Source organism: Aulonocara stuartgranti, assembly GCF_965226115.1.
Source record: "Aulonocara stuartgranti genome assembly, chromosome: 15".
Classification (NCBI taxonomy): domain Eukaryota; kingdom Metazoa; phylum Chordata; class Actinopteri; order Cichliformes; family Cichlidae; genus Aulonocara; species Aulonocara stuartgranti.
This window is the reverse complement of record NC_138951.1, coordinates 27,893,411-27,915,430: the sequence shown is the minus strand read 5'-3', so window position 1 is coordinate 27,915,430 and position 22,020 is coordinate 27,893,411. Positions and strand designations below refer to the sequence as shown.

General features: G+C 41.3%; 3 protein-coding genes and 1 long non-coding RNA gene across 7 annotated transcripts; 2 read left to right on the top strand and 2 right to left on the bottom strand.

Moving 5' to 3' along the window:
• Window positions 1–112: 112 nt before the first annotated feature.
• tmem251 (transmembrane protein 251) lies at window positions 113–1,953 on the bottom strand. Its single transcript, XM_082505275.1, has 2 exons — window positions 1,833–1,953; window positions 113–836 (listed from the first exon to the last, which is right to left on the bottom strand). Exon 2 carries the CDS (start codon window positions 826–828, stop codon window positions 457–459), a length of 372 nt encoding a protein of 123 aa, XP_082361401.1. The 5' UTR covers window positions 829–836; window positions 1,833–1,953; the 3' UTR covers window positions 113–456.
• Window positions 868–4,915, top strand: LOC309689110. 4 transcript variants are annotated; one of them, XR_014271259.1, is made up of 5 exons: window positions 868–905; window positions 2,475–3,559; window positions 4,127–4,247; window positions 4,352–4,495; window positions 4,840–4,915. It is a non-coding gene; the product is annotated as an uncharacterized lncRNA (long non-coding RNA). The 4 variants fall into 4 exon arrangements; XR_014271260.1 differs by lacking the exon at window positions 868–905 and adding an exon at window positions 1,840–1,925; XR_014271261.1 differs by lacking the exon at window positions 868–905 and having other exon boundaries at window positions 2,118–2,633; window positions 3,516–3,559.
• On the bottom strand, window positions 3,836–12,288 carry LOC309689102 (ankyrin repeat and SOCS box protein 2-like). The gene is made up of 10 exons (XM_082505269.1): window positions 8,935–12,288; window positions 7,948–8,298; window positions 7,506–7,616; window positions 7,246–7,415; window positions 7,020–7,175; window positions 6,255–6,500; window positions 5,986–6,157; window positions 4,875–5,445; window positions 4,332–4,485; window positions 3,836–4,230 (listed from the first exon to the last, which is right to left on the bottom strand). The coding sequence occupies exons 2-10, from the start codon at window positions 8,289–8,291 to the stop codon at window positions 4,103–4,105; spliced, it is 2,052 nt and encodes a 683-aa protein (XP_082361395.1). The 5' UTR covers window positions 8,292–8,298; window positions 8,935–12,288; the 3' UTR covers window positions 3,836–4,102.
• Window positions 12,203–21,047, top strand: LOC309689106 (uncharacterized protein). Its single transcript, XM_082505276.1, has 5 exons — window positions 12,203–12,291; window positions 12,383–12,445; window positions 12,558–12,620; window positions 12,737–12,903; window positions 15,697–21,047. Exon 5 carries the CDS (start codon window positions 15,705–15,707, stop codon window positions 16,257–16,259), a length of 555 nt encoding a protein of 184 aa, XP_082361402.1. The 5' UTR covers window positions 12,203–12,291; window positions 12,383–12,445; window positions 12,558–12,620; window positions 12,737–12,903; window positions 15,697–15,704; the 3' UTR covers window positions 16,260–21,047.
• Window positions 21,048–22,020: the final 973 nt, after the last annotated feature.

The window sequence follows — 22,020 nt, the reverse complement described above, 5'->3', positions numbered from 1 at the left end:
CATGTGACTCATTAAATAGAGAAAAGTACCACATTTCGGAGGAATCCTGCTCACCGATTGGCTGTGAGGTTTTCAGTTAACCTTAACCTAAATAATGTATCAGGTAACCATGGCAACATCACTGCATTGTCAGTAAACAAATAACTAATGCAAATAAAGTGACTCACAGCCAAGCAACAAATCACAACACATTACTGATGTCACAACAGTAAAAAAAAAAAAAAAAAAAAAAAAAAAAAAACACAGAGGGGAAAAAGACTGGTTGCCACTGGTGGGAGGGGCTTTTTTCACAGGGTGCTGTGAGTCTGTACTGAGAGCGGCAGAACTTCCTGTCAGGCCGCAATCAGGGCAAAACTTGTAGGAGTGTTTAAAAGGCACACAGGAAATGACATCACAAACTAGTCCTGCTGTCATCCCACCCCTCATCACGTGGGAGGCTCTCTGATTGGTCGTCCCCTACGTGTCAATGAGCGATCCTGCTGCCCTGTGATTGGCCAATTTGGCGGCATGGCGGCGGCTGTACAGAAGGGCGATACAGACAGGAAGCACACAGTATCCAACAGCGCGGGGGTCCGCCCTTGTGCACGAGAACAAGAAGAGAAAGAGCTGCAAGTATGGCAGCAGGAAGATCAATGCCCACATCCACACAGGAAGTAGTGATCCATGGACAGTGATAGCAGGAGGTGGAGCCGATGGGCTGGTACCTGCTCTCTGCACACGTTCCAAACTAAAGCTGTGGACCTCAAAGATGTAGTACGCCGCCATGACGCTGAGCAGCAAGTAGAAAGCCACACCCACCCATCCCATCCTCTGACGGAAGTTCATCATCCTCCATACTGCGGAAGAAACAGATTAAAAATCAAAACAAGATCAACATTCATCAGTGCTCTTATATCCAGTAACAGGTCAGAGGTCATTACATCATCCAAAAGAGCAAATCAACAATCAATGTTAGGATCAATGAAATAACTACTCCATCAGTGCTGAGATAAACAATCTCTGCCCCTGTCAATTTCAATTCCATCTGATTTAAATCTAAGAAACAGTTTGTCACTGGAGACTGCAGGTTTTAATGTTCAGTTAATAATAATAATAATAATAATAATAATGGATTGGATTTATATAGCGCTTTTCAAGGCACCCAAAGGCACACAATGCCACTATTCATTCACTCTCGCATTCACACACTGGTGGAGGCAAGCTACGGTTGTAGCCACAGCTGCCCTGGGGCAGACTGACAGAAGCCAGGCTGCCATATCGCGCCATCGGCCCCTCTGGCCAACACCAGTAGGCGGTAGGGTAAAGTGTCTTGCCCAAGGACACAACGACCAGGACAGAGAGCCCGGGAATCGAACCGGCAACCTTCCGGTTACAGATATGCTTCCCAACCCCCTGAGCCACGGTTCCCACCTTAGTCAATTCACTTTTCATCTAATCCAGGTGTGGAGAACTCCAGCCTCAAGAGCCCTCGAGGACTGGAGTTCCCCCACCCCCGATCCAATTCAAAGTATGCCAACATGTAGCTCCGTGCACTAATTTACTTTAACAGAGAGCTGTGGTTTCTGCACCAGACTATTCATTTTTCTCTAATCCAAACTGTGCTAGCATGTAGCTCTGCGTCTTTGTTCTGATTTATTTCAACTTAGCGCTGTGAGCTTTGTACCAGACTCCATTCATTTTTTATCTGATTTAACGCCTGCTAATAGCTGTGTGTCTTTGGCCCTCTTTCCTGCTGCCATAGATGCTCGCACGGCTTCCCTGTAGATGACACACTGAGCTGCTTCCTGCCGGCCTCCATCTTCCTCTCTGCCTGTTAGCTCATGTTTTCTTACCTTCCTTCGCGCTGATATTTCAAATTAAAATCCAGCTGCAGGATCGTGTTTTGAACGCTGTTGTTCCCGTGAAGTCTCGTCTCTCTCTTCCGGGTAAGTCACCTGATGCCAAAGGATTACGTCATGTGTTACACAGTGCCGCCTGCTGTTTAAACAGCGTCATTACACATCAGCGCGTTAATACTACAAGTCAGTATGAAATCAAATATAACTGCATACAAACTGATTTTAATCATTTTCATGTTCGTTTGTCTTTGTTCACTTTTACTTGTTTCTGTGGCAGTTTGGATCCTTCATTGAATAATCTTATAGTTGAGAGTCTCAGATGATAAAATTCAGCTGATAATTTAATGAAATTTCATTAATTTAATGAAATCATCAAATATAAGCCATCAAGTTCTTCAGTGTCCTAATCATAAAGCTGTGATATTGATCAGTCTGTTCTCTCACACAGTTGGATTTTAAGACAGTTTTTCTTTGCCTTCAAACAGCCTAAACTTTATTAATATAGCAGCTCATTTCCAGTCTGACAGACCCAAACATTTAAAACACAAACACTTTCATATAGGGTGTTTCCTCTCACACTGATTTACCTATAGCAGCCATTACTTTCATTATGTGTGTAACCTCTTCCATCACCAGGCAGTGAAAATTGGCTGGTAATGGAAGAGTTGACTTTGAGGTGAAGCAGCATCTGATGAGGAGCTGGGACCGGGTTAGGACTGCTTCAATGTGGACCTTAAAGTTGCTCACCTGGAGTGGGACTGAAGTCGATTCAGGATGATGCTGGTTGTTTTCCTGGTAAAGTAATATTTTGTTTCTTCCAGGCTAGATTTAAGGCCCTTTCACAATAAAACAGAATCGATTTACATCAAAACATCAGTAAACAGTCAAATCAATTAACTAATCAACAGTCTTTGTTAGTGAGGTACAGAGACTTAAACACAGAGATGAGAGGTTGCTGTGCTGTCAGCTCAGTAACAATTTATCAAAAACAGCTGACAAAACATCTGTTCACCATCACCACTGCTTCTCAGACTAACAGCAAATCTTTGTAACAGTTCACAAATCTGTCTAGTAACAGACTGAAAATGCTCTCACTGTACACTAATGATGCAATTCTGTTCATCTGAACATTACACTAGAGCACTGCTAAATTATGAGCTTATCAAGATATTTCAGAATATTCACTCAAACAAGGTGAAAATGAATGAAGAAACCAGATTCCAGTTTAACGTGGAATAATTTAAATATTCAGGGACAAAAGTATGATTAAGAACCTACAACTCAATAATGGATGGATGTATCTTCCTTTTAAAATGCTTGGTGAAGTCAGATTTGTTTTATCAATTTATGAACAATTAATGATAAAAAAAACAGTTACTTTGGGAAATAAAGCTTCTAGAATCATTTAAAGAAAATTAAACAAATAATTTCAAACCTTGCAAAAAGCAGTTTAGATAAAGTGAAGTCAGGAAAGCTTTGGACATCTTGTCTGCTTCTTCGGGATATTAACCCTGAGCAAATCAGAATATGTTTGTTTTTGTATTTTTTTTTAATCATTTCCCCGTCAAGTTGATTTTTTTTTTGTCCTTCCACAATGTCATGAGTTGAAAATGAGGATCACAGTCTTTCTCCTTGTTTCTTTTGTCATTAAAAAAATAATTATTTCTATTCTTTCAGATTATTCAGAACAAGAAACCTTCAGATCCTCAAATGATTCCTGGGTAAATATGCAGGCCTTGCATTGCTTGATCAGAAAGACCCTCTCAGTCTCCATTTAGGTGGGAGTCATTAGTGAAGACCTTCAGGAGTCTCCCCAGATGATCAGTCTCAGTGCTCAGTGGTAACTTTATTGTCCCCAATGGGAAATTGATTTGCAGTATGTCAACACATCAAACAACACAAACACACACACACACACACACACACACACACACACACACACAACCCCCCCCCCCCCCCCCCCCCCCCAAAAAAAAAAAAAACCTTTGAGTCTGGACTTTGAATCACTCAAAATCGGTCAGAGACAGTTCAGAGTCATCTTGGCTGTTTAGGCCAAGTCTTTGTGCCCCCTGGGGTTTGACTTGTGGCATTTATTTATTCAAAATCCAAACTAAAAAAAAAAAAAGGTTCGTGCAGCATTAAGAGTGGATTACCACTGCTGTCTCCAGCACCATCAGGGTACCAACTTAAAAAAAATAAAAATAAAAATCAGAGCTAATCAATAACTCTCAGTCAAACCATCCAGATTATAAACATCAGTCAATCTACATCAACTCCTGATGCTGCAGGAAACGGATCAGACCCCCAGGGAGTGGCAACTTCTTCAACCAACGGCGACCAACCAGGTGAAGAATCTGCAGCCTGCAGAGCTGCAGCAGTGGGCGCGGTGGAGCTGAAACAAACAGACTGGTTAGCCTGGAAACACACTAGAATAACTATTAACACTGAAATCAGTAAAATTGCAGAAGAATCAATTATCACTTTTTGATTTACCCGCTTTCTCCTTTATGCAGGTCCATTCAGAGTAACTGTCCAGGTGTTCCATCAGTCTGGAGCAAAGAGTCACATGGCCGACGTAATCCAACAAGACATCAATAATTGGCCCCGCCCATCGACAGATACTGGGGACGGATATCATCTCACAGAACTGTCAGTCCGTGAGTGTATCAAACAATTAGTTACACCTTAACTTTATCGTGAGGTCACCTGAAGGCCGTACTGTGATTAGGCAGTAAGGTTTTGCCAGGTACTTTCAGGTATTACCCAAGCATACAGCCCAACTGCATGCACTCAGAGCTAGATTCAGATAACCTGGCTTATGTACAATGTTAATGATCACTGTTAGATAATAAAAAGTTATCCTGGATATGTCTTTAAATGTCCCCTTTTCACACACATTAACAAAGTTTTTAAATACCCCGTTTCAAACAAGGCCACCTGAGTAGCTATGGTAATGGTTTTGTTGTTTTGATTTTTACCTGGATTTGTTTCATTTTACCAGATAAACATAAAATTAAAAGGAAAAATAGAGGTCACCTGAATGGCTCTTCTTGGGACAGCTTGGTCGATATCATGGAGTTCATCCCTCTCTGTTCGACTGGTTTTGATTGGTGGGTGAGGACGACTGCCATACACACAATTGAAGCAGGAAAGGGCATTGCCTCCATGGTCTAGCAGGTACTTGAACATAGGCAGGTACTTCATTGAGAACATGTACACGGCAGGGAAAGTAGTGGGGTGGGTGGGGATGGTAGCATTGATCTCAGCGCCGTGTTCTACAAGCAGTGTGATGGTCTGGATGCAGCCCTGCCTTGCTGCTACCATCACAGGCTTGAACACATCCAAGTTTGGGTTAGCGCCAGCAGTCAGGAGCATTTGCACAGCATCGATGTTGTCGTTGATAACAGCAAAGTAGAGTGCCGTACTACGGCGGTCCTCGTACAACCTAGACCACTCCTCTGATAGTTGGGTGTTGACATCGAACCCTGCCCCGATTAGAGTCTCCAGGACATCATCACGGTTACGCTCTGCTGCCATGTGCAGAGGGCTAATGCCAGTCCGCCGGACTCTGGCCTTACTGGTGGCTGGGATCAACATGGAGACTATGCTGGGAACAGGAAACACCTAGCAATTAGCCTAAACTGATACACCTTAGTCACGCTTACGGACAGAAACACTTGGTCACTTACGATCAGAAACAGCTGGGGCATTTACAGTCAGAACAACAATGGCAACTCACAGCCAGAAACATTTTATCCACTTACAACCGGAAACACCTCGGCCCTGTACAAGCAGTAAAACCTAGTGCCCTTACAATCAGAAACACTTCGCCACTTATGGCCAGAAACATTTTGGCTACTTAGCACCAGAAAAACCTGGGTCCCCTATGACCAGAAACACCATGGCCAGAAAGAATGCCACTTGTGCCCAGGAACATCTGGGCCACTTGTGGCCGAAACCCCATCGCTACTTTGGTCTAGAAACACTGGGAACACTTAAAGTTAATGCTGTTGCTCCCTAAAATTGCTCCAGATACCTAATACCTGGATGAGTCAAGGTAGCCACACTTAACACAATGCCACTATTAAATACCAAATTAACTCCAGTGAGTCTGCACAACTCGGTAAACATTTCATAGTGTACCTACGTGTCACTTCCTCTCTGGGCGGCAACATGAAGAGGTAGCAGTCCCCTCTTTCCTGGTTTGTTGGCGTCAGCATTCTGGGAAATGAGAAGCTCAACGACTTGTTCATGTCCATTTTTAGTGGCTTCATACAGAGCTGTCGCGCCATCAGCTGCCTGGCTGTTGATGTCAGCACCTGCAAAATGGGAGATGGGGTGGGGTCAAAGGTGGAGTTAATTCAGTGGCAACAGAGGTGTTCAGTGTGCAACAAGTTCATTAACCACGTTATTTACCATGTTTGAGCAGAAAACGCAGCGTGGCGAGCTGCCCACTCTGAGCAGCGGTGAAGAGTGGTGTGATGCCATACATGTTGCTGATGCTGTGTTTGGCACCGGCCTTCAGGAGCATCTCACAGATGTCCAGGTTGTTTCGGCTAACAGCTTCCTGTAGTGCTGTCCACCCTTGAATGCAGCGAGTGTTCACCACTACTCCGTGGTTCAGCAACACTGCCACAATTGCTGGGTTGCTCCTCTCACAGGCTACAGATTGGAAAACACATAAAAGGGACATCTTGATACATTCTCAATTATCCAGGTAAGTAAATCTCCAAAAGTAAATCTCCAAAAGTTGATTCTGTTGATCTGAACATAGTGTTTTCGGTCTTCCACTGAAAACGCTACGTCCAGATGAACAGAATCAACTTTTGGAGACATAAAAGGGACATTTCACCCAAACAAGAATCAGATGCAGTTGATTCAAGCTGGGACTCATGCTGGTATGACTGCTCGGTCTATGTTTATAAATTGGCAATCTCCAAAATATAGTCCACGTAGATTAAAATTTCATGCAGAGCTGGTCAAATTGGTTGTTTTTAGTGGCTTGGTGAAGCTGTTCCTACTGGATGTCAAAGAGAGTCTAATCTCCTAATTAAAACTTATGAAGATGGGATAAAAATCCTACATTTAAAAAAGGTTAGGACCCTTTCATCCATTTGCATCATCATTTCTGTTTTTCTTTGGGGGGGTTTCTCTTCTCCATGTGTGTCCTGTCTCTTTTACCTTTGTACAGTGGTGTCTCTTTGTCATAGTTTGGGATGTCAGGATCAGCTCCTCTTCCCAGGAGCACCTCAACGCATCCCAGATGCTCTCTACTGACGGCAACCAGCAGTGCTGTCTCGCCATGTTCTGTCCTCTTGTTGATCATCCCAGGCTGAGCTGCTCAAACCAAAGACGGTATTGCAGGTGTGCTCAGTTGTTCTCTGTAATTTTGAATAGGTGAACCTACCTGACAGCAGCATGCGCAGAGAGGTTTCCTTGCCGAACCACGCTGCCTGGTGAACTGCCAGCCAGCCCGGTTTACTCGGCAACATCAAGTTTGTTCCTGGGCACATTGCAAGTGCTTTCACTCTGCTTGCATCACCTTCACGGATTGCTTTGAACAAAGGTTCCTCCTCCCTGCAGTGACAAGACCAATCAGCCAACTGGAACACCTTGTTCAGAGGTGAGTCAAATGGATGTACATGTTAGGAGCAGAACTAAACTCACTCTTCAGGTTCGGGACAGATGTGGACCAGACTGCCATCATGTCTGCGATATGCCACCATCCTCTTCCCAGAACCCGTGACAAACAGACTGATTGTCCCATCAAATGTCTTCCTGACGAGACAGCAGCCAATTAGGACACAGTTCCAAAAAGAGAAAGCAATCAGAGCACAGTCACAAAGACAACAGCCAATCAAACTACAGACAAGGAAACTACAGTCAATGAGAACACGAAGACAGGATTTGCAGCCAATCAGGACACAGACACAGAACCTGCAGCTAATGAGAACAAGGACACAGGGTCTGCATCCAATCAGAACACATTCAATAACAATCAATCAATCACTCTACATGCAAACTCATCAATGATCCGAAGCTCTAAATATATTCAACTATCCACATACTTGGTCAGAAGAGACTAAGAATAAAAATGGAGGCTACTCACGGATCAGGAGGCTTTTGAGGTGGTGGGTTTGGTGAGCTGTAGTGTGCTGTGGTCTGTGCTTGAAATGAATTTTGAGCTCTGTAGCTGGGCTGGTTTGTGTTTATGGCTGGGTTCAGTTTGTCAGGACAATGAGAAGGCTGGACACAGCTGGGGGTACTGGCACTGATGGTGTTGTTGGCACTGATGGTGTTGGATTCGGTGGTGTTGCCATGTGTGTCAGTTAGGCTGCGCTCAATTGCAAGCTGCAGCAGCTCTTCTTCACTCAGATTACTATAGAGAGAATAATCGTCAGAAGTCAGACTGGAAGCAGATGATGTGGAGCGAGAGATCCTGGGTCCTGCCATGATGTCACTGTAACAAATGGGAAGTGACACCAATCAGATATTTATTGTTTCTAACTTAATCGTTTTATCACGAAAAGAAGCTGCAAAGTCTTTCTGAACATACTTTGTACAAACTCAGTGTTTGATGATTTAAAAAAAAATAAAAATAACTACAACAAGGTTTACCTGCAAGCTTAAAAGCATGGAAACTCAAGCGCCCCCATGTTCACTACCAACAAATACTGGACAAACAGCTGCTAAAGACATGCTGGTAACACTTGGAGGCAGAAAGTGTAATATAGTTCAAAGTTCAAGTTCACCAGTTTAACCAGTTTGTGAAGCATTAATCTCTCAGATTATTTTACTGTTAAAGTTTTGTGTTTTTTACAGATCTTATCATCATCTGAGAACAGCTCTGATTGAAGTTGGTGGCACACTCACAGCGATCATTTTCATCAGGAGAAGAGTGGAATTACCCACAAAAAGCACCTTTTAATGTGTGCACTCAGAGCCTAAAGCAGACAGCCCAGCTTAATGGAGAAAATTAATAACAACCATCTTGATGGCCAGATAAACAAAAAGAAGGAAACTGAGATAAACAATGAGCCAGAAAAACTGAATGTCAGATTTCAGTCTAACAGCTTCAGTCACTGAAGTTGTTTACCACTGTCAGAAATCCAGTGTTTCCCTTGAGTTTCAGCTTCGTCCTTTCCTCCGTCTGTTCTCCAGCTGTCTGTCTGTAATCTAGTCTGACCCCAGCGTGGGGGTGGGGGTGTTACTTAAGTTTTATTTTAGGAAGCTGCTATCAGAGCTTGTTGACCGGTCCACCTCTTCACTGCTCTAATGTTGCAGGTGGAGTCACATGAAGCTGTATCACACAAACAAATGCTGAAGAGCTGTTTCACAAACTGGATCACCCCCAAAATAATCCCAGACCTGCTCAGAGCTACAGATTAACTTCAGTTTTAACTCTTTTTTTTTTTTTTCAGGATTTTGAAGTTGCTTCATTTACTAAGGTACATCACAATGTAGCAGACCTAACTTGCTCCAGGGCATCTTATTTTCCTAATTAGAGACTCAATGGCAGGAAAATTCCACTTACTGACCAATCAGACCTCAGGAAAAAAAAAATCACTATTCCTAGATGATCCCTTAGAGTGCAGATTGCAGCAGGGACTAGAGGTTTTTAGGAGCGTCTAAAGATTCTTAGTGAAACTTTATTTCTGTTTTTTTCCTAATGGCCAAAAATGTCATTTAAAAAAAGATTTAATAACTCTATAAGCCTGACCCAAAAAGAACTAAGTATAAATCTCCACCAGGACTGCAAGTGAAAGAATAAAAACTGTTAGAAACCAATCAGAAACATTACTTACCAGAACAAACAGCTGCCATTATCCTCACGATGGAGTGTCATAGTAATAGGTCTGCACAAGGCAAGAAAAACATAACCTTCACCTGTCAAGGATTGTTAAAGAATAATTCTCTATATGCAAGTGTATATTTAACACAAGTATGTACGTTTTTCTGTGCCTCAGTGCTTTCTATGTAATATTTATGCTCTGTTGAACACATCAGATTGCAACCTCTGGGGTTAGTATCATGTCCATACTCTGACCTGCAGACTGGAGCAGCCAGGGATCAAGCCACCAACCCTCTAATTAATACATGGCCTTTTCTATCTCTTGTGCTACAGCCACTACTAGACCATATTTAATGCAAATGTTTACGTTTTAAAAAAATTTGTGTTTATATCAGTGAAATTTTAGAGCTGCCATGACTGAAATCCAAAAACTTTCCAGAATGAATCCCAGATCTGTCTCAAGTTACACCAGAGTTTTAACTTCAGCTCAGTCATAACTTTGTTTATTCAAAAGTCTCCACACAAATCCATGGATTGTTATCACGGCACGCATGTGCGATTGTGTTATTTTTAGACTGAGCTACTGAGAGTAGTAATACGATGGCACCTGTCCAAGATGGCGGCCAACCAAACCGGTTTGACAACCGGTTTGACCGGTTTCGTGCGTGTGCGCATGCGCGTTCAGTAATACGATGGCACCTGTCCAAGATGGCGGCCAACCAAACCGGTTTTACAACCGGTTTGACCGGTTTCGTGCGTGTGCGTGTGCGCATGCGCGTTCAGTAATACGATGGCACCTGTCCAATATGGCGGCCAACCAAACCGGTTTGACAACCGGTTTTACCGGTTTCGTGCGTGTGCGCATGCGCGTTCAGTAATACGATGGCACTAGTCCAAGATGGCGGCCAACCAAACCGATTTGACCAGTTTCGTGTGTGTGTGTGCGCATGCGTGTTCAGGTGTGGAAATACCACAGGGGATCAGAGGGGTTATATGAGTTTGTGTTTTTAACGGGGTTTTAATTTAATCAAACCATAGGGTTTTTAATTAAACTATTTTTATCACTTAGGTGTATCGCAACATTCAGTTATGCATGTGTTCTTAAAAGCAATTCTTTGTTTCTTGTTTCATTCTTGGCGGAGTGGAAGCTGTTTTGGTTCACAGTGCGCCTTAACAAAGAGGGTGTGCTCTAGTCAAAAGTGTTGGTAATAGTGTTTTAATCACACTAATTTTCTAAATCTGACAATGTCTCAGCTTGCAGTGAGGCATGCATTTTATTTTATAAATGGCGCAAATGGGAATTTCTTCTGAATGGGTGATGTCAGCATGTTCACAAGCGTTTCATTTAATCAAACCCCTAGTTTTAATTTAACTAGTTTTTACACATCTACTGGGGTTTCTTTCCAGGGTTGATGCGATCATTTTATTTAAAAGTCGGGATTTCGGAATGTTGAACTAAGAGTGAGACAAAGCCAGCTAGTTTTTTAACACAGTAAATGTCACAAATAGCATTCAGTCCTTTAGAAAATAAATGCTATAAGCAGCCAGTATCGCTCTTTTCAAACTAATCGTCTTTTAAATACACTCATTTTGTGATTCCGGTGTCAACACCTTGCACCGATGCAAGCATTTTATTTATTTAAAAACGGATCAAACGGGCCATTTCTTCTGTAAGGGGTTTCATGGTTTCAGAGTAGTTTTTAACACAACAGATAGTCGCAAATAACATTCAGCAAACGCTACAGTGATACTTCTAAAACGCTGCACACAATATCGTCTTTTCCCCCAAAGCAACCAGTATCGCTCTTTTCAAACTAATCGTCTTTTAAATACACTCATTTTGTGATTCTGGTGTCAACACCTTGCACCGATGCAAGCATTTTATTTATTTAAAAACGGATCAAACGGGCCATTTCTTCTGTAAGGGGTTTCATGGTTTCAGAGTAGTTTTTAACACAACAGATAGTCACAAATAACATTCAGCCCTTTAGAAAATAAACGCTACAGTGATACTTCTAAAACCAGTCGCCCAGACCCGCTCCAACTTTTCAACAGCTGGCTAATTGTTTGAATTTGTTCAGGATTGTAAAAGCCCACCGCGGGTATCACTAGTTGAGAGTACCATGCGAACAAGGGCCCAGCCTATTGTTTAAAGTTGCCGGTATTGGCTCTTTTTGTAATTCCTCGACAAGGTAAATGGGGCAGGTGTACCAGTCGGGTGGCGACCCCGCCTATTGTCTGAAGTATCGGCTCCTTTGTAATTCCTTGAGAAGACAAAAGCCCTGAAGGGTCTCATTTAAATTGATTGGCGACATACCTTTTCTTTTTGGAAACACCCACCCTATATAAAAAAAACACGCTCAGAGCCCGAAACCCTGAGCCATTTACGCCTCAAGATTCGCTGCAGAGCACACCATTTTCTTTGCGATGATCAACACTAACATCGTTCTTTATAACATGGCCATCGTAAACGGTAAGTAAAACAAAACCTATTATTGGATTTTTAAAAAGTGTTATGTTAACATATTATAGGATATTCAAACTATTTTTTTTCCCTAAAACAAAAGCTTAATTTTTAGGAGTTCGGGAGAACGGCCCAGGGCCCTTTTCTTTAGAAACGGGCGCTTTTACAGCTGGAACTAGTCCTCTAACAGGCACAAGGTGTGTACAGCATTACTGGATTTTAAAACGTATGTATGTTTTAAACTAGCGATTGTTTTAAATTATGTAATAACGTTTTTGTTTGTTCCAGGGTTAACAAACTGAGCAGGAAAACATTCAGACACCGCGACCACAGAGCCCAACCTTACATCAGGTGTGTATACAACGGGATGTATAGTTGTGTATTATTTTTTCAAAAGAAAAAAAAATTTAAAAGAGGTTTAAACAATTACAAATGTTCTAAACTGACCGTTTTACACCTACAGAGCCACGCCAGAGAACCGGGTGTGTGGAGAAGCAGGACCATCCCGAATAACGCACACTACAAGGTAAGCATAGGCATATATAAATTAGATAAAAAGAGATAGAGAGGGAGACACGCTTATTCAGTTTGAAATGGGTACATGTATAAAATGTTTTAACACATGTCTATCTATCTTCACAGACTGCAGAACAGCACCCCTCCTCATAATGATCAGGACACCGTACGATTCCAGACGTTTTTGGAATGTTTAAGCAGTATCGACCTCCCAGAACAACAAAAACCTGGAGCTTTGTGCAACAGTGGAGAGTCAGAACAGATCTTCATCAGCGAACCTGCAACACCCCCGAGTGAGTGGCTACCTCGCGATTTCTCTGATGTTTTTGAGTACAGTATATCAGATTTTGATCTAGTTCATATACCCACCACCCCAGAATGTGACAGAAATAGCATTGATTCACGCATAGATTTCGAAGAAGGCGGCATAACAGACTCTCAAATATCACCGGCGTATGATGCTTACATGAAGCTTCCAGACGCTCAGCCTGCTGAACAGAGTCATATAGCTTCAATAGCTGATAAATTATGTTTGATTGAAGCTAGACTCAATCAATACCACCAAGAAGCACAGGTACAAAGGCAACAGTTTACCAAATTCATAAACAAAGTGTGTAGTACATTAGACAACATCTGCTATGTTCTATTTAAACCCAGATTCCTTTTATAGTTTGCAGTGAAATTTCTTAAACCATTGTTTAATGGGACAGAAGTACAAGTCACTCTTTACTAACACACTGTAGATAAGTTTATTGCTGAACGACACAGCTAGCAGTCCCACACACTCTTTAGATTTTTGAAGTTTTGTGTGTGATGGTTTTGCCTCTCACACCTTACCCCTTTCTCCCAGTATCACAACAGTATGACTCCCAAAGTACGACAAACAAGGACTCTAAACTCAGAACAGAAAGATACAGTTGAAAGATTAGTGATATCTTTTATGATGCGTAATAAACTACACCCTCTTCTTCTCTGTATTTATGTTGTTTGTGTGCGTGCGTGCGTGCGTGTGTGTGTGTGTGAATGCCTTAGAAGTCAAAGTATACATTAGCCATACTTACAAAAACATTTTTAATTTCATTTAGAACTGAGATTCTAAGTTGTAAGCAGAAATCGTATGCTCAACCAGGAGTATGTTTCCCCACTTTCACAATGCTGAGGCATCAAATCCATGATCCAACAGATGGTTTGTCACACGTGGGCGAGAAGGGCAAGCCAACCCTTACTTACACAACCTCACACACTATAGATTTTTAAAGCTCTTGTGTACAACGGTTTAGCTAAAGATATAACTTCTACTTTTGATAAAGATCACTCCCTCTGCATATTTCTTAAGAAATGAAGTGTCTTTACTGGGATATTTATTGTCAAACTATGCGATTTTCCAAATGTGTGTGGAGTAAAATGTTGTGACCAAGAATCATTCAGGATTAACAACACAAACTGTTTTGATAACAGAAACAGTCTGTCTTATAGTTCCCATACTTTACCACTAGTTTTACAAACACATTCTTCTTCATATCGGTTTAATTGGTTTTTTATGAAACTGATTTTTAATAGTACAACCAAGGTCTAACTTTTCCTAGCTCCCCAGTATAAATGCAAGAATTTTGCAGACTTTATTGAAACTGTCACAATTTAACACTCAATGCCATAAACAGAGTTGATCCATGTTTCTATGGACAGTGTTTCATACATCAACAGCTCTGAAAATCACTTTTAAAGTAATGTAGAACATGATCTCTCTCACTCTCAGCGTCTCTAAAAAACCCAGCAAACTGACAATCACCTCTAAACAAGGGGTCAGTTTATAGGCTTTTTGTTTGTTTGTTTGTTTTGTTTTTTATCAGCCGCAACACCATGTAATGCATGGATGTTAGACTCTTTCACCAGACCATGTTGCTAGCCCAACCACCAGGCTCAGGGTCTCTGAACTCTAACCCTGGCTCTGGCTGCCAAATGTGCCTCTGACCCTCTTGTGCCTGTTCACCACCAGACTAAGTTTGTACTCTCACCTACTAATATTATTTTATTACAGGGCAATATTCAGCTAGGTTACTACTTTGACTTTCTTACTTTGAGCACATTTCCGAGCCCATAAATTATCAAACTTTTACTTGAGTATTTCTGACACCAGCTATACTTTTACTTAAGTAAAAAAAAAAAAATGCCTGCACTATCGGTGTAAAGCTGTCTTTAATTCTTTAACAGTTCATGCAACAATTATAAATTAAACCTGCACCACAGCTAACTCTTTTTAATAACCAATAACAGGTGTATTTCTTAGATCTACAGAAACAGCCAAAACACTCTGCTTGTATAATGCCATATTCTCTCCCAGCGTACCCTTGTCTCACAACAGGGTGATTCCCAAAGTACGACTCAATAAACAGAGACTCTAAAACCAGAACAGAAAGATAAAATTGGAGGATCAAAGATTAAGGTTTGTGTTTTTATAGCACAAAGTAAACTGTCCCCTTGTCTTCTAGGCCTTTGCGTGCGTACCTTAGAAGTCAGATTATACGTTAGTCATACTTCCAAAAACATTTTGAATTCCATTTATAACTGAGATGTCAAGCTGATATCAGACATCTTGTGCTCACCAGGAGCATGTATCCCCAACTTCAAAACCTTAAGGTGTCAAATTCACAAACCCAACATGGGCTCATTCAACACAGGGGCCAGAAGTGCATGTCACCCTTTACTGACAAACTGTAAATAAGTTCAATACAGGGCAACGCGGCTAACAGCCTTGGAAACGCTTTACATGAAATAAAACTTTTTAGAAAACCCTTTACAAGAATAAATGTGATGATCTGTTTTACCTGAATCAAATGTATTAGTTTGTTTACTTGAAATAAAATTTATTTTGGAAACCCTGTACATGAAGTAAAAAGTATCATGTTGCAAGTTCTGGCTTTAATATTTCCAGCTGATAAGGAGACGTTTTGCATTTCAAACGCTACATATCCTACCCGCCCTTTAAGATCATCCCACTTCAGGATCACGCCCCACCTTCTGTTATTTTAAAACAAGACCGCCGTCTCATTCCTCCAAAAACCTTTTTTTTTTTAATCTCAAAACAGCGAGAAGGATGGACTCTGCACCCCTGCGTCACACTGAGGAGGAGGACAGTTCCTCGGACGAGGGCTCATTAGTACCTGACACGCCCGGTTACTATAGCCCCTTGGAGAAGCAGCAGCAGCAAGCCGTCGAGCTTGACGGTCGGGCATCTTCTTTATTTATCGATACCGTGAAAACAGCTGTGTATCACCTAGTCAACCTAGTAATCAACAAGTACCTCACTGACAAATGCAACGGCTGCAAGTTTGATCACCCCAGCCAGAGACAGCATGAGTGTCTGCAAGTGTTGGTGGATGACTTTTACGCTGAAAATTATTACAGCATCAGAAAAAGACTCCTCACCCCTCGCTTCATTCCTTCCATTCAACATCTGCTGATTGCCCGCAACATCAAAATGGACGACGTCAAAGTCCGCATGGTGGCGGAAACTCTCTTGCACGAACTGAAATCGGTAAGGAAAGTCTTTGACGCCATCGCCGAGGCATACCACAATCTGGTGGGGTTGGACGTGGTGAAAATCGGGCAGCTACGGTTGGTCACAGAGTGTTACAAAGGAGGCTGCTAATGTTTTCTCTGAAAGACTGATTCTTTCCAAAAAAACAAAAAACGTATTGTACCGTATCTTTCAAACAGCTACCCTGCTTATTTTTTCAAACATGCATCCAGATTTTTTCTTTCTTAAAACATGTAACCTGCATTTACCACATTTTTAAAAGCATGTATAATTTTTCAAACATGTATCCTACATTTAGCGCATTTTTAAAACATGTATCCTGATATGGCCACCCTTCCAAGGCCCTGACAAATTACCCGAATCACTATGGGATAAGGATGGCAGCCACTATATGACCAGCTTCTTAAGATAAGAAACATAAACTTTGTTAACGGTATACCCGAATCTCTTGCTGATGACACCCTTCTGCCTACAGAAAAGAACAATTTGTTAATTATAGACGATGTAATGAACGACGCAGCTAACAATTTAGAAGTACAAAATGTGTTTACAAAGTATGTGCATCATAGGAATTTGAGTTGTATATATCTAGTTCAGAATTTGTTTATTCAAGGAAAATCCAGTAGAACCATTTCCTTGAACACTAATTACCTAATATTGTTTAAAAATCCGAGAGATAAATATCAGGTTATGCTTTTAGGTAGGCAAATGTTTCCGGGTAATACTAAATATTTTATAGAAGCGTTTAATGATGCCACATCCACAACATACGGGTATCTTTTAATAGTCTATAAAGCTAAGACCCCGGACTATTTAAGACTCAGAACAAATTTACTATCAGACCGTCTGGTTGTTTACATTCCAAAACAAAAATCAGCAAAGAGGTGAAAGGATGTCATCACGCATGCGGAGGAATCTGTCTCTGTTGGAGATGATATACAGGGCTCCTCCTACTCTACGCAGAGTTATTATTAGTAATTCAAATTTAGATTTTATCAATGCATTGTGTGAGATAGCCTTTAATGTATTGCATGGTAACATTCCACTGACCAATCAGCAGTACAAACAGCTAAAAAAGAAAAAAACAATAATCAGACTGATTGCAGACAAAAAAATAAAAACTTTGAAAAAGAGAAAGACAATCAACCAATCTGGAGGGTTTTTACTGCCGTTATTAGGGGCTGCAATCCCTTTCATAACCAGTCTGATAGCAAACAGGTGAAAATGGAACATGTGCAAAAGATGTTTTTGGTACCCCAACATCAGTTGGACTTAATAAAGCAACAGCAGCAGCAGCAGCAGCAAACAGGCAGCATCAGACAACAGTCTCAGCACGAGTTGGATAAGGAGATGTTACAAGTGTTACAAGATTCTGACATAGATGCGTATGAGAAGGCTAAAAAATACAGCGATATTCTCCAAAGATACCTTACCCTTGTGAGACAAGGTGCCCGTGAAAAGAATGTACTGTCTTTATCATTACCTGAACAATTTAACAGGGATGTGCAACCCCAGTCACCGGACACATCGCCTGTTCATGGTGATGCCGGGGTGAGGGATCTTGTTGCGGAGAATGTTTTAACACACATACCTAAAAGGAGTAGGAGGAATGCAGAACTTATTCTATCAGCGGTGAACCGTTCGCCACACTTGATCTCTTACAATGACAAAGGCGAAATTGTTGTTGATAAACACACCATCCCTGGTTCACACATTTATGATCTAATTAAAGCCGTCACAACCACACACACACCTTCTGAGGGTTTGAGACCTATCGGCTGGACAGAGTTTTTAAAAGCTTTCTCAGATTTAAACATACCGTTATCAGCCATATCTAACACAGGCATACGTAAGACCGTCGCCTTGTATAAAACCGATCACACACTGTCTGAAGACCGTGGTTTTTTAAAACACACACCAAAAAAGAACACCCCCGGTGGACCGCTGCGACATAGTACACTAAAAAAAATAAAGAATAAAAAAAACAAATTAAAGGGGGGTCCTGTAGAGTGGTTGGATTTTTGAATTCAGGTTTTTTTTTCTTATTGCAGAAATTGTTTTTCTGCTAAAAATATTTGCTGTTTGGTGTTTTTCTACTGTTATGTTTTTTTTTTTTCACTTATTGCTGCTAAATTGTTTTGTTTTATTTTCTTTTATTACTGTTAAATATTTTATGTCTTTTATTACTGGTTAATGTTTGATTTCTTTTATGTTTAAACAAAGTATGTTATGAATCTATATATCTATATATACGAGATTTGATAATAAATACCATTGACTCGATTAAATCATGCTCTCATGTTGTTTTTATTATTATTCTCATTAGTACATATCAGTATCCATATTGCACACACACATAATCACTGCATACAGCAACAGGTTGTATGTTGTTGACAAATCGACACACCATAGCATCATTACAAATTAAATCAGACCCATACATGTTAAGCAGGCGGGCATAAGATACACCATTTTGCATATGATATAAAAAAAACACACAATGTTGACCACATGTGATGGAGAAGTCGTTCTGCACTTGTTTTCCTGAACATAAAACAGTGGAACAGTTTTTTAGAAGAAACATCTTTATTGCTGGGGGAAAACTGTCTAACGAGTGTCCAAAACTATCAAAAAAATAACCGCGTCTGTCTCTCGAAATATAAACAGCAAGCCAATGTTCCCCTGGCATCGTAGAAGGGTGGGTGTTTACAATACCCATAGCGGGGAGTCTTTGAAGCCGTTCTGTGGTTAGCTGATCATAGGCTAACACGCCTAGGAAATGTGTGTTTTTATTGATAATGCCGCCGACCACGGCTGATAGTTCTATAGTGTTCATGACCGTTTTTGTCTCAATAGTGGTCCAAGAGCACCTGTCTCATGTTAGATATTTCAATGACTGAATCAAATACAGAATAACACAAGAGGTTCACTGTACGGGGTAGTGGATTTCTGAAACGGGTTTCCAATCTCACGTTCCCAGTTTTAATTAACGACACATTCCCTGAATGTCCTTCGTCAGCTTCCAGATTGAAACAGAATAAAGTGTAGCCGTTACCAAAGTCGTCACGTGTTATGGCCAAGGATCTGTCCTTTAAATGTCTTCCTGTGGTTTGTATCAGCTGGTAAAATTCTCTGATATAGTGTTTTCTCTGGAAATTTGGTTGGAATGGTTTAGCAGGATAAGCCTGACAATGCCATGGTGCAATGCCTTGCTGTGTGCAAGTCTGACGCTTGGTGATACACTAACTTTCTTGACAAAGAGACTGGCTGAGACAATTTTAACTCTGTATGCATTGGCATCCGCTGTCATGAGAGCAAATTCGTCTTTAGAGCGCACAAATTTCAGCGACAGGTCGATTCCATTAAGTAACAGTTTTTCTTGAAAAAACAGGTCTGCATGTACTGGTGCAATCAATTCAACAATACTGCTATTTGCTGTGTAGCCACCTCTGGTCACCAGACCCTGGTTCTCTCCTTCTATAGATGTGTCATTCATGTGTGATGATGTATCCTTACAGAATAACCCGGTGCTGAACTGTGTGTCTAAAGTGTCCTTATTATAATTGATAAGACATTCTATCACACCTCTGTATGGATATGTATTGGATGATTGACTAATGAGCCGGTCTCCCAAATTAATATCGACTTGACTAAATATGCTGCATCCAGGATAATTAATAAATCCTACATTAGCATCCCTAGCCAGGTTTGAGCCATCAGCGTTTGTGATTCTCACCCGTGTGTAGATATATGAGTCATTTAGATCCAGGTAATCTTCACCCGACGATGAGATGTAAAACTCGATCGGCCCTCCATCAGTGATTGCAGATACAGGTGGGATTTCAATAAATGTACTTTTCTCAATGCTAGTCTGTGTGTATGGGACAGTAAAAAGATCGAGCTCTGTTTTTACACATTCTCCCGAATGACTGTGTAACAGTGCCATTTAGAATATGTCAAACGCTGCAGTTTTTGAACGACTGGTTCTGGGTCTTTTCACTCTGCGTGACGGTGTCCGTTTGGTGGCTCTCCTGCTAGGTTTTGTGGTTTTACGCTTTTTAGACAACGGCTGCCCTGGGGGTGGGGTCTTAGATGGTTTGGGCGTATACACATACAAGCCGTTACCGTCCTGCTTAGTGGTTGAGGGTCTGGTTATGTTGGTTATGACATCAGACACTATGCCCGATGCGGCTGTTTTTAGGTGTGGTTTGACTATGCTGACTCCTTTTTTAAACAGCGGTACTGCAAATCTAAACAAGCTACGGAACAACCCACCCAGACCTGTCCCATATTGTGTACTGGTCCCAACATACCCTCCGAGCTCTCCACCAGCCTGTGATAAGTAGTATTTTACATATTTTGAGTCATCAGTGTTGTAGACGGCCATCCTTTTTTTTTTTTCAAAAATGCTGGGTTATCGGTCGGAAGTGTAACTTGACAAACACTTTGCCATATAAAAAGGGTATGTGTTGATTTCGATCGTCTTTCAAATCAATTTCTATGTCGTCGATTAATGTCTTTGACACAGGTGTGTAGTGTGGGCTGTCAAATTGTAGAATAGGCAAGCGGCGGTCATCGTCTGTAATATTTATAGCTCTTAATAACCTCGCGTGGGCGTCACCCACAAGCTGGTAATCAACGATATCTGCATAAATAAAGATGTTATATTTTCCCCCGTATATGTCTGCGGGGTGTGGGGCATATGTGTTTTTATAATGAAGTACAAACGGGTCTCCTGTTTTGAATCCTAGGATTTCCGCCAGTCTCCCTTTAAATGTGAGAATAGTCCCCCTAGGCCCCATAACACAGGCATGGTTACTAACTGCGTTGTACTGCATTTTAATGTCTCCAGTGGCTTGGTGCTGCTGACATTTAAAATTAAATTCTTTTATTATCTGTTCCACAGATGCATAATGGCCCACAGACAGTTCGATCGTGGTTACGGCTAAGGTTCCATCTTTGACTGGGTCCTGAATTTCCACTTCCGAATCTGATTGTGGAAAAGTCCGCCATATGCGTGGGTACTGTATCTCTATAACAGCGACCTCATACGGCTGATCCAAAACAATAGGTTTTGCTAGCTTTGTTCTAAAATTAGATATCTTATTACCCGGGTAAACATGTGCTGAAGCATTCGAGAAGAGGCTTACATAGAAGCCTGCATTGTTGTTCTTTTTATTCATGCTTTCTCAGTCTATGCTCAGTGTTGAATGAATGTATGTAGAGCTGCGTCATCTGAGTTAATTACGCCTCAACGATGTCTTTTTCTGGAATCCACGAATTAAAGCTGTTGGGCCATCCTAGCCATTTCACTAGCACCTGCTTTTTCCGACCCACTTTTTTTCTAGCCAATATGTTTTCAATTTTAAATGTTTTGTTTTCATCAACAACCACACGTTGTATCTCAGGCTCATAAAATGACCCTTTCAATACCTCTCCTGCTAGATCCACTAGTCTGTACACTGGGGGCTGTCTCCCTATACGTTCCTTGACTGTGAAAATCTCATCGGTGTAGGTCTGCTCGTATCCTTTTCGAAACTTTCCTCTCAGTTTTGATATTCGTACAGTGTCACCGATATTAAATTTAAAGCGCAGTTCCCTCTGAGGTCTCGTTTTGTACAGCGCGTTAAAGACCGACTTCTCATTATGCTTATTCACCTCTGCCGGAGCCATTTGGATAGATCTGTGATAAGCATTGTTATATGCTTGTGTGAGATCTGGTATGACATCTACATATCTCCGGGAGTTGGCTGATGTTAAGTATTTCCACATTCTACCCTTGAAGCTACGATTGAATCTCTCGACAATACTGCATTTAACCTCGCTAGCTGTTGAGAAATGCTTGATATTATATCGCTTCATTAGCTGTTTA